Source organism: Bos taurus, chromosome 7 (genome assembly GCF_002263795.3).
Source record: "Bos taurus isolate L1 Dominette 01449 registration number 42190680 breed Hereford chromosome 7, ARS-UCD2.0, whole genome shotgun sequence".
Taxonomy (NCBI): Eukaryota; Metazoa; Chordata; class Mammalia; order Artiodactyla; family Bovidae; genus Bos; species Bos taurus.
In genome coordinates, this window is record NC_037334.1 from 94,274,898 (window position 1) to 94,291,891 (window position 16,994).

General features: G+C 37.7%; 1 protein-coding gene across 10 annotated transcripts in view; it reads right to left on the reverse strand.

Moving 5' to 3' along the window:
- MCTP1 (multiple C2 and transmembrane domain containing 1) overlaps positions 1-16,994 on the reverse strand; it is a 1,071,916-nt gene that overhangs the window by 754,382 nt on the left and 300,540 nt on the right. For all 10 annotated transcript variants that reach the window (XM_059888261.1, XM_059888262.1, XM_059888265.1 and 7 more), the window contains exons 3-5: positions 13,864-14,006; positions 6,976-7,055; positions 2,250-2,355 (exon numbers count right to left, since the gene is read on the reverse strand). In XM_059888261.1, the coding sequence (XP_059744244.1) occupies positions 2,250-2,355; positions 6,976-7,055; positions 13,864-14,006 (329 nt within the window). The remainder of the gene's footprint in view (positions 1-2,249; positions 2,356-6,975; positions 7,056-13,863; positions 14,007-16,994) is intronic.

Here is a 16,994-nt window from a genome sequence, read left to right on the forward strand (position 1 = left end):
TTTCCCACCAGAATTTTTAAAACAGCTTCCTAGTTGGTCTCCAAACATCTATTCTCACTCTTTCATCTCTTTTCTACAGTGTAGCTACACAACAAAAGGCAAATACAATTATGCCGCTTCCCATTTACAGACTTTTCAATGGCTCCCCGTTGCTCTTTGGGGAAAGACCACGAACTTTAACATGGCCAACAGTCCTAACACAGTCTGGGTGCCTCCCTTTGACTGTCATCATGCGCTAAGATCTCCCACAGTCTGCTTCCACCCTTCTCTAAGCTCCAATACTCTTTCAGTTCTCGGAGTGCAGCTTGGTTTCCCTAGTTATAGAGCCTTTGCCTGTGCTATCTCTTCTGCTTCAAATACCTCCTCTGTTTTTGTTTTTTCTTTGTTTTTTGCTTTTATCAACTCCTATTCGCACTTCAGATCTCGTGTCTCATTTGACTTCTTTAGAGAATGCTGTTCCCATGACTAGAACAAATTCACCTCTGTTTTCTCTACAGCAGCACGTCACTTCTCTTTCATGGCACTTAAAACAGCTGTCATTTTACATCTCCTTCTGGGATCGTTTGATTTCTGAGCTCTCCACTGCATTTCAGCTCTACTGAATCCTAAAGGTCTAGCGTGTTGTTGCTGTTTTAGTTGCTAAGTTGTGCCTGATTCTTTAGCATCCCCACGGGCTATAGTCTGCCGGGCTTCTCTGTCTGTGGGATTTCCCAGGCAAGAACACTGGAGTGGGTTGCCATTTCCTTTTCCAGGAGATCTTTCCCAACCCAGGAATCGAACCTGCATCTCCTGCGTTGGCAGGCAGATTCTTTACCACTGAGCCAGCAGGGAAGATCAAGGGTCTAGCATAGGATTTAGCTCATAGCAGGTTCCTGATGAATACCAGATTAATTTGAATAAAAGAATAAATGAATATTTATACTTTATTCCTGTGTATGGACTAGCCAGATAGGATATACTCCTTGGTTTATACTGGGTGAAATATTATATTCTGAATTGGTGACTTTCAAAATTGTATTTATAAATGTTCTCTGTGAAAAAACATCACCTACCCTTTCATTTGCCCACAAGAGACCATGCCTATGAACGTACATACATTCTTTCACCCTGCTAAGTTCTCAATGTAGCTTTATCAGATAGCACTTGTTCAAAAAGAACATTTTCTTCCTCACTGAATAAAGTATAGAGACTTAAATCATACTTAACAAATATTATATGTGAATAGGTATGCTCATTGTTTAATTTTAAAAAGGATAGAGAAAAGTCCATTGCAAAAGGTGAGTTTCTCAATGAGTTTAAAACGCTTCCCCATTTGAAACTGTAACTCGCTATATTTACTTACAATCTAGGGGAAAATGCCAATAATATTAATACCTTTCCAGTAGAAAACATATACCAACTTTAATCATGCAATATTTTAAGACAGCAATACACATATTGCTGAAAAAGAGTGTTTAAATTTGCCTAAAAATTATTAAATATGTCTACTCTTAAAATGTGTTGCAATCAGAATTAATGAGAATAGCTCTTAGTACATGAAAGTACCCTGAGTCTAATAAATAATCTTTGGTAAATTGAGGCAGAAAGTGTACTGGCAAGCATATCGATGCAGGTCAAACCTGCATATATATTTTTTTTTACCGTCGCTTCAACAGTGCTGGAGTTTCTGTATCTCTTGTCAGTTTCTCATAGTAGCATGGTGTGCAAGGAAGTACAGACAGCCAAGGCTAGAAAATTGGTACTGCCAATATTGGAAGCCCACCAAGAAGATGAAAAGTACTCACTTATCATTCATCAAACAATACCAGAAAGCAGAAATTCTATTGTAATTTCACCTCATTTTCTTTGTTATGGTACATTTGACAGTACAATCAAAACAGTAGGCTCTGGATATCTCTAGGTGGAATTCAAAATATTCAATTCACCAGTAAATATAATCCCTGAGTGAATATCACTGTTCGCTACAATATAACATGTCTGAAATTGGAAAATAAAATTATGATAAAACATGCAAATATGTCTCTTATTTACAGGAAGAGGTCCTGACCTAGAGAACAGAATAAGAAATTTGAATTCAAAAGACGCGATACACCTAGACTGCTGATACACAAGATACTCATAGAAACAAAGAAAAGGCCAGACTTTCTTACGCTGCTTCTCTTTAATATTACCTCTGTGTTCAGAGAAGGCTAACAACATTCAAACAAGCAGGAGCAAGAAAGCTACAACCAGACTCTGCGGGAACTTACCACATGTTCTCCTTCTTTAGGGGTAAGGATGACTGACAGCAAAATGATTCCAAGATCATGGTCAGGATAATGGGGATCTTTCAGTGTTAAGGTCACATCCGTGGGCCTATGATATAAAATGTTAAGATATTGAGCATGCAGGAAACCAGTAGCAAAAGGCAATCTACGGAACGTGAAAAGATAGTTGCAAATGGTAGCATCCAATAGTGTTTAATACCCAAAATGTGTAAAGAACTCATATAATTCAATATCAAAAAACCCTAAGCAATTGGATTTAAAAATGGGCAGAGGACCTAAACAGACATGTTTGCAAGAAGGGACATGCACATGGCCAACAGACACACAAAACAATCCTCAAAAACCACTAATTATTAGGGAAATACAAAGCAAAGTACAATGAGATATCACCTCACACCTGTCAGAATGGCAATTACCAAAGAAGCAACAAATAAGTGTTGGTGAGATTGTAGAGAAAAAGAAACACTTGTACATTGTTAGTGGAAATTTAAATTGGCGAGGCCATTATGGAAAATGGTATGGGGGTTCCACAAATAATTAAAAATAGAACTACCAGATGATCAGGCAGTTCCACTCCTGCCTGGGTATCTATCCAAAGAAAACAAAAATACTAATTGGAAGAGATACAGGCACTCCTATGTTTATTGTAGCATTGTTTACAATAGCCAAGGTATGGAAGCAACCAAAGTCTCCACCAACAGATGAATGGATAAATAAGATGTGGTATGCATATACAAAGGAATACTACTCAGCCATAAAAATAGCGAAATCGTGCCATTTGCAACAATATGGATGGACTTGGAGGGTATTATGCTAAGTGAATTAAGTCACACAAAGACAAATACTGTATGATTTCAGTTATGTGCTGAATCTAAAACAAAACAAAACAAATGAACAAACAAAACAAAACAGAAACAGACTCATAGATACACAGAACAAACGGTTGCTAGAAGGGAGGGAGCAGGGGAACAGATCAAATAGATGAAGGGGATTAAGATACATAAACTTACATTCATTAAATAAATACAGGGGATGTAATGTACAGCACAGAAAATATACTCAACAAGGTTGTAATAACTTTGTATGATGAAAGATGGTTACTACGTTTATTGGAATCATTTTGTAATGCCTATAAATGTCAAACCACAATGCTGTATACCTGAAACCTACATTGTATGTCAATTATGTTTCAATTAAAAAAATATATATACAATATTAAAAAGGTTATAAACAGTCATTAAATGAATAAACCAAAGTATATCTTATATCAACAATTTATTATTTTTAAGAAGAAAAGTAATTTTGCCTTCCTTTAATTTCCTGGCATAGTTTTTGTTATTAAAATACCATCAACCTATTAAGTTATCCAATAAAATCATGGGCCAAATGGATAACTGGGTTCACACATTCAGTCTTTCATGGGGCTCTAAAAGGTCATGGAGTTACTGGAAAGGCCAAGAAAGTACCAGAAGGAAGTACAGAGAAACCTGTAAGGCACGTCTCCATGAGCTCTTAACACACAGAAAGCAAGAGTAGCTATTTTCTACAAATTTGAGCCCAACAACTAAATGAGGGTCATTTATTGACCTCTACCTTCCTTTTAGGTCTTCAGAATTTTTTTTAAACCAGGAGTATGATTTTTTTAAATGTATTTTTAATTGAAGGATAACTGCTTTACAAGTTGTGTTGGTTTCTGCCATACAACAACGTGAATCAGCTCCAAGTATATGTATATTCCCTTCCTTTTGAGCCTTCGTCCATCCCCCACCCACCCCACCCTTCTAGGTAGAGTCTAATTAAAGTAAACAGATGAGCAGGAGAAGAGGAAAATATAACATATAATTTGCTTGATATACATTATAAACATACTTTAAAACAATGAACAGTGGTGGTTTAGTCACTAAGTTGTGTCTGGCCCTTGCGACCCCATGGAGTGTAGCCCAGGGACTGTCCATGGGATTCTCCAGGCAAGAGTACTGGAGTGGGTTGCCATTTCCTTCTCCAGGGGATCTTTCTGACCCAGGGATCGAACCCAGGTCTCCTGCACTGCAGGCATATTGTTTACTAACTGAGCTACTAATATTTAAAATAATGCTTCTATTTTTGGCTATTTAAACCTATGCCTAAATACTGTTTTAGGTTCAGAAATTCAAGGAAACCAACACTTAAAACAGGTGATCAATACTCAGAAGGCTTCAGAATTAGAAAAGTATCTCTGAGGATAGATTATGAATTACTAAATATTACCCACAATAACTTTTGGAAAATAATGCAAAATATACCTTCAACTGACAATAATATCTTGTTTCCATATTTTAATTAATACTGAAAAAAAGGGTTCATGTCCTCCATTAACCTAAGTGACTGCAGAACATTTAGCATCAGACTTGAATCTTGAAATGCTAGCAAATTAGGAATGTTCCTTTGGTTGTTCAATCATTTATTCATTTAACTCACAAAACAGGAAATGAACACTGTACTAGGTTCTGGGTAAAAATCAGAGGTCAAGCCCAAATATAAGACACTTGTCTTCATGGAGCTTAAGTTTTACTGAATGATAAAGCCAGATTCTAGTCTTGGGGAAAGGGCTTGATGGGAAAGGTGGTCCAAAAAAAACCTTCCAATCCTGGCTGCACTTCAGAATCAACTAGGAAGCTTTTAAAAAGAGCATAATCCTGAACTCTACCCATGATGACTCTGGTGCTGTAGATCCAGCCTGGGGTCTGGAAATCTATATATTTACAAATGTACCCAAGCAATTTGGGGGAACCACAGCTACTTTCCAATGCTAAGATTTTATAATCCTAGGCTACTCTTTCACATGATTCTTAATTCACCGATTCAAGGAATGATGCGGTGAGAAATCTGGATGGTTTTTTGATGTTAGAGGTTTTAACTGAAGCATAAGGAACCAAGCAAACTGATAATATACAAAAATTATAAGGGCTGTGATGCAAATGCTTTGAGAGTAACAACTTGATCCTTTTAACAAATGCACATTAGTCATTATACTATATATGTGTATAATACATACTGGTGCATACACACATATTATATACACATATGTATACACACATGTCTTTACATGGGGTTACAATTTTATTTGGATCATTTTCCTATAATAATGATTACATTAAAAATTAACAGCAAAACCTTGATACATTTCTATAATGATTACATGATAAAGATTTAAGAATATTTGCAATTGCTTTACGATGATTATTGTTTTCTTCAAACACAATACCTTAATGCATTATACAGCAGCCTAAGTATTTATATGGCTGCTATTGCTATCCATCTGTCTATACCCAAAAGCTGCTGATTTCTATACACAGAATGCAATGACATACATGAATGTGTGATTTTTTTAAAGTGGTAACTTAATGTTTAATGTGTTGGGAGGGGAGGGAATAGTCCACTAAATTCATAAAATAATGAATGTGGCAAAGTAAACATCAAATGCTTACGTATAATCTTTGAACTTTTTTTAACCATCCCCATTTTTTTCTAGTTAAAATATTTTTCAGCAATAATTTATATTTAACAGCAAAAAAGAGAAAGTTTTGCTTTATGTTAATAATTTGCAGATCCTTACGCAGGGTCTAGGGAGAAAATAATGGTAGCCTTCGGAGAGGAGCAGCACAGTCCATTCTAGCTGGAGGTGTTTCATGATAACTGACCACAAACAACACCTTCAAGACAGGCATGGGGAGGCGGGGAGCCAGCCATCACCCTGAGTAAATCGAGTAATGGCCTGCGCTAGATTCTGGGGTAGAATGCAGGACGTGTAGGAAGTAAGGAAAAGGCTGCTCTTTTGTCCCGCGTGAGGCACAAATGACTTTGGAAGACAAATTAGATGCCATCATGCTCAGACTGTAACACATAAGGGCTCTACTATTTATTCCGTTTACATGTAAAGTATAAAGTAGTGATCTGGCCCACTGCTCTGCTTTCCTGCTTTCCACTATTCCTGCTAGATGATATATAATACGATCATCTAAAAGATCTCTAAAACCACCAAAGTTGAGTTCACAGCTTCCTTTGCAACCCATTTCAACACTGCTTTGGAGCTTCGAAAATCTACTTTTTCTTCTGTGGTCATGTTTTAGTCTCTAAGTCATGTCTGATTCTTACGACCCCACAGACTGTAGCCCACCAGGGTCCTCTGTCCGTGGGATTCTCCAGGCAAGATACTGGAGTGGGTTGCCATTTCCTTCTCCAGGGGATATTCCCAACCCAGGAATCAAATCCAGGTCTCCTGCACTGCAGGCAGATGTTTTACTGACGGAGCTAGGACCCGTGGTATATTAATCAATACCAATCAATATCAAATGGTAGTTTCATTCTTAAATTAATGATTATGATTAACATGTATAATCTTCTTCATGCCTCACTACAACCACACCAGCAATGTGAGAGCAAAGACTGTGTCAGTCTAGATTCCTGGTTTTTGGCACATTCTGGAAAAAAAAGTAGGTGTCTTAAGAATTTTTTTGCTGAATAGTTGTTGTCAATGAGATAGTGCGGGAAGCTACTATTATTCCCACTGAGTAAGTGAGAAAGATATACTTGACAAAGGCTGGCTAGTATGAAGACTCTCAACCATGATTGACAGAACAGCAACAAGAACCCAGATCTATTGACATTTTCTGCTGCAAAGGTCTAGCTTCACAACAAGGTATAGTGGTTACGACAGTGTAAAAGTTACCTGTTTAACTCCAATTGTGTGAGATCCAGAAAGGCTGAGCCCATAAAGTCATCCTGCAGTCCAAAGTCATAGTCAAACACCTACCGAGCCAAAGACATAGACATTATTATGAACAATTCTAATATAAACCTTAAATGAAAACATCTTCATTATACAATAGTTTTTCTATGTGACCAGAGTCAATACAATTTCCTCAGATTTATTTTTAAAATTCTGTTTTTATGTTTTGAAATGCTAAGTTCTCACAAAACATTAAAAGGGAATTACATTTAATTTTGTAACTAAATTACTGATTTAAAATAGAATTTTACAGAAAATGAATAACAAAATCAAATAAAATATAGTAAATCATCAAAAATGTGGGAACCACAGGCTAAGAATATTTACCCCTCATTATAGAAGGTGTATTAGTATTACTGAAAGGTAAACTGAGTTGGTATGAAATTCAACAAATATGTCTTTCATAATGGGCTGTAGGTGATGAAGACAGGACTCCAATTTCTGTATGTTTTTCAGGTCATTGAAGACATATTCTGTGACATTCTAGGAAAATGTTATTTTAAACATATATAGTAAGTAAACACTAAGATATTATGCCTATAGCACTTTATGCTTTTATACTATGCTTAAATTAAGTTTTTATTGTCACAAGCAATTATTCAGGGATAATATTAATGTAACTAATAACAACAAATAGACAGAAAAAGAAAAGGTTGTATTTCTTCTGTCAAAATCATGTGTCTATTTTGTGCCTTTCATGGTTCACATTCATACTATGATGAACAAGACAGGCAATGTGCTGAACCTTCTGGATCCTACGTTTCACAGCTGGGAGAGCCAATAACAACCTGAATAGATATGTAGAGTTCTGCGAGGAGCGCCATGGAGACAAAAGCGTAAGGGAGTGTGTTGGGAGCTGCTATTTTATACTGGAGTCCAGGAAGGCCTCTTGGAGGAAGTGTGTTTGTGTAGAGCATGCAATGATGAGAAGGATTAAGCAACTAGAATGGGAAGAGCAGTTCAGGCGAAGGAAACAGTGAGCAATTAGCATGTTCAAGAATCGGCCAGTAGCCAGTGTGGCTGACGCAAATTGAGAAAGATGGAGACTGGAGGGAAGATGGGCAGAGAACGCAGAGCTAGATCAGACAGGGCCATTTTCAAAGAATTCTAAGTAAACAAGAGCTGGCTAATTTCCATCCATTTAAACATTTTCTTGGGCTTCCCTGGTAAAGCTCAGATGGTAAAGAATCTGCCTGCAGTGCAGGAGACCCAGGTTTGATCCCTGGAGAAGGAAAGGCAACCCACTCCAGTATCCTTGCCTGGAGAATCCCATGGACAGAGGAGCCTGGCAGGCTACAGTCCCTGGGATTGCAAAGAGTCAGGCATGACCGAGCAACTAACACACACAAACATTTTCTTACTCACGAAATTCCTCAGCCAACATTGATTAAATACTTATCATGTGCCAGACAATGTGCTAGGCACTCAGTAAACTGTGGTGAATTGTCAGTGCTTATAGTTTAGTGAGAGAGACAGGTGATATTCAAGGAAGTGCCCAGGTGTTACAATCACAAATTTTAATAACTGTTGTAAAGACAAGAACAAGGTATGAAATAGAAAAAAAGTACATTGGAGATCAGGAAAAGCTTTGAAGACTGAAAAACTGCTGCTAGATGAAGTTTAGAGCGGTGTGCCTGACCTTTTCAAATGGAAATTCACTGTATTGCACACTGTAAATGAGCATGAACAGGTAAGTCTGATCTTAAAAGGATGAGCCAGACCGTTGCACTCTCCAGGCTATGAGAATCCACTGGTCAGCACTGTTCTGCCCAATTCCTGACACACTAGCTAGAAAGCTCTAAGCAGAGGGAATAGTATATACAGAAATCCTGCATCAGTTACTTTTTCTTTCCCTCTAGTAATATATGTGTACTGCAATTCAAAAAAAACTTAATGTGTAGAAAATTGATATTTAAACAAAAAATACATACTTTGCATTACAAAGGGATTCTTAAATCAGAAGAGTCACAAGGGATTTATTTAAGTTATAAGCTCCTCTAATGCCTTTTAAATTATTCAATTTATAGTCATTTGATTTACATACAACCTTTCAGGAGTACATTTGTTGTAGAAAGCACAGCACTCCTGCAATAAATATTCTCCTTGATCAATTACACTTCTGAGCTTCAGTCATCCGCTCAGCGGCATATCTTACGCACCTGACACCTTGGTATTTGCAAACGGCTGCAGTAGTGTATTTTACAACATAAAATATACACCAAAATTAGAGAAATCTCTCTTGTGAAATCTCTTCTAGTTGTATCAACCTAAGGATTAAAATCTTGGGGAGACTACAGCAACCTATAACCCACGAGAACACCTGGGGTACATCTACACATATAATGTGGAAAGCTGAGAATCCAGTGACTTGATCAGTATAGACAGCTCAGATGGGTGATTCAACATTCAAACTCTGTTTAGTCTCATGGGGAGAGTCTTTTCTACCATCCTAATGCTAGATGTTTACATTAGTTCTCAATTCCTATTAATCAGCAAAGGCATTAACATGGGGAAGAATGCAAACACCAGAATCCATCCGTTAATGAAACTGTTAGCAATGAAATTTGCAGCCAAGCTCTATAAAGTATTTGTCAATTTATATGTCAATTTATTGCTCTAGGTGAAATGTCAGAAAATACAGAGCATAGAAGAGAGAAATAAGAAAGTACTCCTACTGCAATAAGTACAGTTAATGATGATTAATGTTTATCCAACATTTACCATATATAAGGCACTGCCTTAAACACATCATATAGATTTTTCTTAATAAATTTCACTCTTTTACAACTCAGTGAAAAAAGCATTGCTTCCATTTGTCAGATAAGGAATCCAAAGCTTAAAATATTTATTTTACTTGCCCCCAAATGCCAGGACTAGGAAGAATTCGGAGTCATCTCTTGTAACGGATTTCAGACACAGAACATCTTTAAATTGAACAAATATAATCTGGGCACCCACTCTGGGTAAAGCACTGGGAATTCAAATGTGAACAATTTATAAGGGATCCCTACTTTCACAGACCCTCTGCTCCATGAGTTGGAAACATTAGGTAATATTAGGTAGAAGCTGATTGGGACTGAGTAACACCTCTCTTCATTCTCAAGCAAGTTTAGAACAAGAAATGCTTTATTCTGATCAATGAATTTATTTATCATCTTGATTCAATTGTTTTCTATGGAAACTGGATTAGGAAATGCATAAGTTAAAATGCTTTTGGGTACAAGTAACAGAAAACTCAACTCACACTGGCTTCAATAGAAATGGCAATTTATTAGCTTAAATGAATGAAATGTTCATAGGTAATTATGACTTCAGGGGAGTTTATATTTGGGGTAGTTCAAACGATTTATATATTGATTCATTCATTTACTTGGAAAACATTTGATGGGCACTTGCAATGTGCCAAATACTGCTTAAGGCACTAGAAATACAGCAGTGAACAAAATAAAGGGAGGGATCCTTAATATATGATGGGCTGCAGACAATAAAAAAACGTGTTAGGTGGTGGTGAGCGCCATGGAGAAAACGATTGGAGGGAACAGGACTGATGGGAACCGCTATTTTATGTAAAATGCTTAGGAAGACAGTGAGAGAGAGCGGCATGTGAGTGAAGTGAGAAGACATAATGGGAATAGGCAATGGAAAGGTGCTCAGCTCACACAGGTACCCAGGTACCTTGGCCCAGGATATAAGATGCTACCCATACAAGTATGTCTATGACGCATTGCACACCTAGGCAGTTTCAAAACAACCATTTCACTATAAAAGAGTAATTAAACTTCAAGTCATAAAACTGACATTATAAAATAAATAAAACAAAACCTAACTGCGCCCATTGCAACTAGTTATCTCTAATGGAAAACAGAAGCTATGTTGCTTGATTGCTGGGAGGACTTAAGCAAACCCTTCATCTCTGGGAGCCTCATTCACCTGTAAAATGGAGGTGAGAAGAGTTACTTACAGGGTTATTGAGAGGATTACATGAGACAATGCAGGTCTGGCAATTAGCACAGTGCTCTGTAAATGGTAGTTAGTATTATGATGAAGCTGTGACTGCAGATTCCATCTTTCTAAGACTCAATAACTTCACATGGTCTTTATCCATAAGTTGAAAACAAGTACAAAATTCTGAAAGAGACGGGCATACTAGAACACCTGACCTGCCTCTTGAGAAACCTGTATGCAGGTCAGGAAGCAACAGTTAGAACTGGACATGGAACAACACACTGGTTCCAAATAGGAAAAGGAGTATGTCAAGGCTGTATATTGTCCCCCGGCTTATTTAACTTATATGCAGAGTACATCATGAGAAACGCTGGGCTGGAGGAAGCACAAGCTGGAATCAAGATTGCTGGGAGAAATATTAATAACCTCAGATATGCAGATGGCACCATCCTGATGGCAGAAAGTGAAGAACAACTAAAGAGCCTCTTGATGAAAGTGAAAGAGGAGAGTGAAAAAGTTGGCTTAAAGCTCACCATTCAGAAAATTAAGATCATGGCATCTGGTCCCATCACTTCATGACAGATAGATGGGGAAACAGTGGAAACAGTGGCTGACTCTATTTTTCTGGGCTCCAAAATCACTGCAGATGGTGAGTGCAGCCATGAAATTAAAAGACACTTACTCCTTGGAAGGAAAGTTATGACCAACCTAGATAGCATATTCAAAAGCAGAGACATTACTTTGGTAACAAAGGTCTGTCTAGTCAAGGCTATGGTTTTTCCAGTGGTCATGTATGGATGTGAGAGTTGGGACTATAAAGAAAGCTGAACACTGAAGAATTGATGCTTTTGAACTGTGGTGTTGGAGAAGACTCTTGAGAGTCCCTTGGACTGCAAGGAGATCCAACCAGTCCATCCTAAGGGAGATCAGTCCTGGGTGTTCATTGGAAGGACTGATGTTGAAGCTGAAACTCCAATCCTTTGGCCACCTGACGTGAAGAGCTGACTCATTGGAAAAGACCCTGATGCTGGGAAAGATTGAGGGCAAGAGGAGAAGGGGACAACAGAGGATGAGATGGTTGGATGGCATCATCGACTCGATGGACATGGGTTTGGGTGGACTCCGGGAGTTGGTGATGGACAGGGAGGCCTGGCGTGCTGTGATTCATGGGGTTGCAAAGAGTCAGACACGACTGAACTGAACTGAACTGAACAGCCATGTTTGCTTTACTATTTATTTTTTGTCTAAAACAATTGAGATTCTTTATTCATGCACTTAGAAATACTTTTGAACCATTCAAGACAGAGCATGTAAGATAATACAAACATCTAACTCTGAAATAATTTTGTTTGGGTGCTCTACTGTTTATGGTTGTGAAATATTTCCATTCCAACTATTCAGGTGTTTCCATTCAAATGTCTAGAAAAGCGTCTCCCTCCTCAAACAATACATCATAGAAACAGAATACATTTTGTTTCTATACAAAGAAATACATTTTTAGACCCTCTGCTCCATGAGTTGGAAACATTAGGTAATATTAGGTAGAAGCTGATTGGGACTAATACCCCTCTTCATTCTCAAGTGAGTTCAGAACAAGAAATGCCTTATTCTGATCGAGTTTATTTATCTATACATTTAAAATTTTAAGTTCTATCTATACAGTTTAAATTTATTTATCTATACATTTAAATATTCTATACAAAGCAATACATTTTCAGAAACAGAGGCCTGGACTCCAACTCGGAGGTCCTGAATCAGAACCTTTGGGAAAGAGACTTGGATCCCTAGATTCTTTAAAATTTTAGGGATAATTCTGATGTACAGTCAGGATTGAGGGTCACTGGTTTATGACACGACATTCTTTTAGGGCCCTTTAACCAACGTCCACTTGAGACAGTTTCTTGTGCAAATACAGGTTTATTTCTTATGTAAATATAGGTCTGTTCGCCCCAAAATGACTTCTAGAAACTTATTAACTCTATACTTGGAGATTCTCTTGTCATCAACTTTATACACTGTCCTGCTATAATGCTAATAATATCTTGATTCTTTTTCCCTGTTTGTGGAAAGGGGAATGACTGGAATCAACACAAGCGAAGGTTTGAGGAGGAGAAGGAAGTGCAGGGACTGCTGAAGCAGGGCTCCTGTGAGATCTGGGGCTCGTGTGAGAAAAAGATGGGGCATGTGATGCGGTCAAAGTATAGAAAGGTTTGGTCACTGGATGGATAGTCAGAACATAGGAGCTGAAAAGAAAATAAGTATCCAGAGACATGAATAAAGGGAAGTCAGTTATTTTTTTCCTTATTTGAAAGTAAAATGAGGAAATATGGTTAACTCTTTCCATAAATTCTTCTTTCTCTTTTTCCAAAACTACATCAAAGGAGAGGAAATACTCTTTTTTTCATCTTTGATAATGCAATAGAGACAGGCATTTTTCTCCCTCTATTATCTTTAACCTCCTCACCTTCCAAGTAAAGCATTTTGTTTGCAGCCAGGAATGGTAAACCCCTGATGTTAAAACAATTCTTAAACACAAAGATTGTGTTCTGTGCAAGATCTTATTCTTGCTCTATTACATGAAGACTTGTTTTTATATGTTCCCAAAGTGTGTTAAATTCATTAACTGCAGCAAGCAGCAGGAGATGAACTTCATAGTCCTCCTAAAAATGCCTGGAAATAGAACTGTCTGGAAGAAAAATGCTCCTATGAGCTCCCCCTGGTGAATATAGCTCATTCTATCCTATCACCAACAGATTAGAATTGAGTATAGCAGAATATATCTCTGGTGGAAAAACTTATCAGACAGAGAGACATGATTAAAAAACCATTAAATGAGAGTTTCTACATCAGATTACATTAGTGAAAAACAAATAAATGGCTCACCTTTATATATAATGGCTCCCTAAGATGATCAACAAGAAGACAAGCTTTCTCCTCCCACACAGGATTGAGGTTCTTGTGTATTATTTTACTTCTAAAAACTTCTTTTCTTCCAATTTTAAACTTCACGTATGGATCACTTGTCCCTGTTAAAGAGACACAGATCAATCCATGTTAATTGTGCTTTTCTGTAGTAGTAAGGCAATAGCTCATCTAAATACCACAAAGTAGTTAAAGGAATAAAATTTAAATAAAGCTTATCAAATGGGAAATAAAGATTAAGTGTCTTTTCCTAATATTTCCTTAAATATTGAAGTGACAGTAAAGATTAATAAATACTATTATTATTATCATATTTTCTGATCTTAATACTGTAACCCTGTCCTGGTATGTAAAAACTCCATTGCATGTTTCTTACATAAATTTAATTTAAATCATAGAGATTAATCTGACATTTCATCTGGTCAGCTATAAAAAAGATGGTCTGTGATTTTAGCTGACTTAACTAGTTTTAGACTTATAAATGCTGCTAAAAATTTACACTAGACTAATGGGTTTCCCTGGTAGCTCAGATGGTAAAACGTCTGCATACAATGTGGGAGACCCGGGTTCAATCCCTGGGTCGGGAAGATCTCCTGGAGAAGGAAATGGCAACCCACTCAAGTACTCTTCCTTGGAAAATCGCATGGACTAAGGAGCCTGGTAGGCTACGGTCCAAGGGGTCACAAAGAGTCGAACATGACTGAGCGACTTCACTTCATTTCACTTCAATGGGTTTAGGAAAAGGTGAGTCTTATATTGGGCTTCAATTTATCCTTGGTCCCATATTCTCTCTTGTTCATAAGTTTCAATTTTAGAATATTAGGGAAGGATGGAAGTCTCAGAGGAAGCATCAGGATGTAGGAGACAAATGATTATTAAATCATCTTGAAACTTCATATTATCCCTTAACACTTCCCAAGCTCTCTCTAAAGATAAAGGAAGAGGCATCACATAAGCTGCCCATGGGTACCCAACAAGCAAGACATGGAGTCAGGATTACAAGCAAGGCTGTCTGATTCTAATATCTGTGCTTTTTTTTTGCTTCATCTGTAAGAGGGAAGGGCCTATATATACTTTCATGTGTATTTATACCATTTCTCATTTTGACTGATGAATGAGACCAAGCTCATCTAATGAGTCTATGCTGTTATTAAGGATTCCTAGAAAAGGTAAATCAGGAACATCACCAAGGAAACCATTACAGTGACAGCCTTCATCCTCAGGAAATAATTCTTTGTACAAGATCTGTCTCCCTTAGAATAAAATCTTGTTTCATTCTTTCTGTTTTGTCCAACCTGAAACTACAGTTGATAACTATGGTCTACATGATTTAAAGAAAAATATATAAATTATAAACTACTATGCAAGTGTTAGGTATGACAGTTATGATATTGATATACTTAAATCACCTTGGATAAGGAAATGGCAACCCACTCCAGTATTCTTGCCTGAAAATCCCACAGAGGAGCCTGGTGGGTTAGTCCATGGGGTCACAAAGAGTCAGACATGACTTAAGCAACTAAATAACAACATACTTAAAACTGCCAGCCTATATTCCTCCTCAACACTTTACTCACCTCCATGACACATAAATATCCATGCTAAATATAAAGATTGCCTTATGGAATCTGGTTTTGCTTACATAATCATTTGGGGGCTCCCTCAAAACTCTCCACATCCCCCATACAAATATAAGGCCTTGTTTTTGTGTGCCTAGACCTGGGTTTAATAGACCAATGATTCCAATTTCCCATTGTGAAACTCCCATTTTGACCGCAAGACAGATAAAAAAAAAAAAGTTTTTAACGTAAATACAGGCCTAATAGTAACATGTCACAATGCATCCTTTATGGGAGTCAGTGTGATCCAATGTTTAATATGGCTGACCCGTGTTGATGTATGGCACAAATCCAACCCAATATTGCAATTATCCTTCAATTAAAAATAAATAAATTAAGGGGAAAAATGGTTATGTTTTAACACAGCAATTCCCAGCCTAGAAAAGGTAAACCAGGAACATCACCAAGGAAACCATTACAGTGACAATCTTCATCCTCAGGAAATAAATCTTTATACAAGATCTGTCTCCCTTAGAATAAAATCTTGTTTCATTCTTTCTGTTTTGTCCAACCTGAAACTATAGTTGATAACTATGGTTTACATGATTTAAAGAAAAATATGAGTGGGGCTCCAGGCTGAGCACCCTGGGGACTGGAAGAGTTATAGCATATAATTTGAGGGATATTAACACCCCTGCATCCATCTGAATTTTCTCAGTCATGCTCTAGATCAACTTACTGCGTTTGACTTGGACAATCACCTATGCAACTACTACCAGTTACTAGAATATAATAAGCTCTGTAAGATCACAGCCATTTGTACCACTGTTTTTTAAACCTCCAGCACTTAAGTACAAACTCAGACATATTCTTGGTCCTCATCAATATGTGGTGAGCAGCTGGATGACTTGGTGTGGGTGGCAGACCCCTCCCCCTGCTGACTTTGCTCACCTCCACTTGGACACCTCACAGACACGCCGTGTTAGCACTTTAATGGGCCTTGACTCTCTCCTGCTCAGGGTGCCCCTCCCTTAGGCTTCGTCATGGGGGTTAAGGGCTCTACTATTTGACGTTTCCTCCAGCAAGACACTGAGAAATCATTCTCCATCCAGGATCACCACCAAGTCCAATTAATTCTCCTCCAAAATATACCACTCATCTGTCTTCTGTGTCTCCATCCTCGATGAGCTACCACAATTTCTTTGCTATGCAGCTGTCATAACTTCCCAACAGGACTCTCCATGCTTCTGGGTCCTCCATTAATTCTCTGTACTTTGGCCAGACTGACCTTTTAAAAATGCAGATTTAATCTCCTCCCTTCTTTGCTTAACACATCTCAGCACCTTTCAACCAAATCTCTAACCTGGCAGACAGAACTTACCATCCTTCCAACTTCATTTTTGGCCTCCACTCTGTTCCAGCTGTCCTGTTACTAGAAGTTCTTTTCTGCTTCCAGTCTTAGCATCTTCCAACCAGTTTCTCTGCTTAAAAAGCCCCTCCTTCCTTTTTTTTTCCCCCACCTTTTTTTGCCTG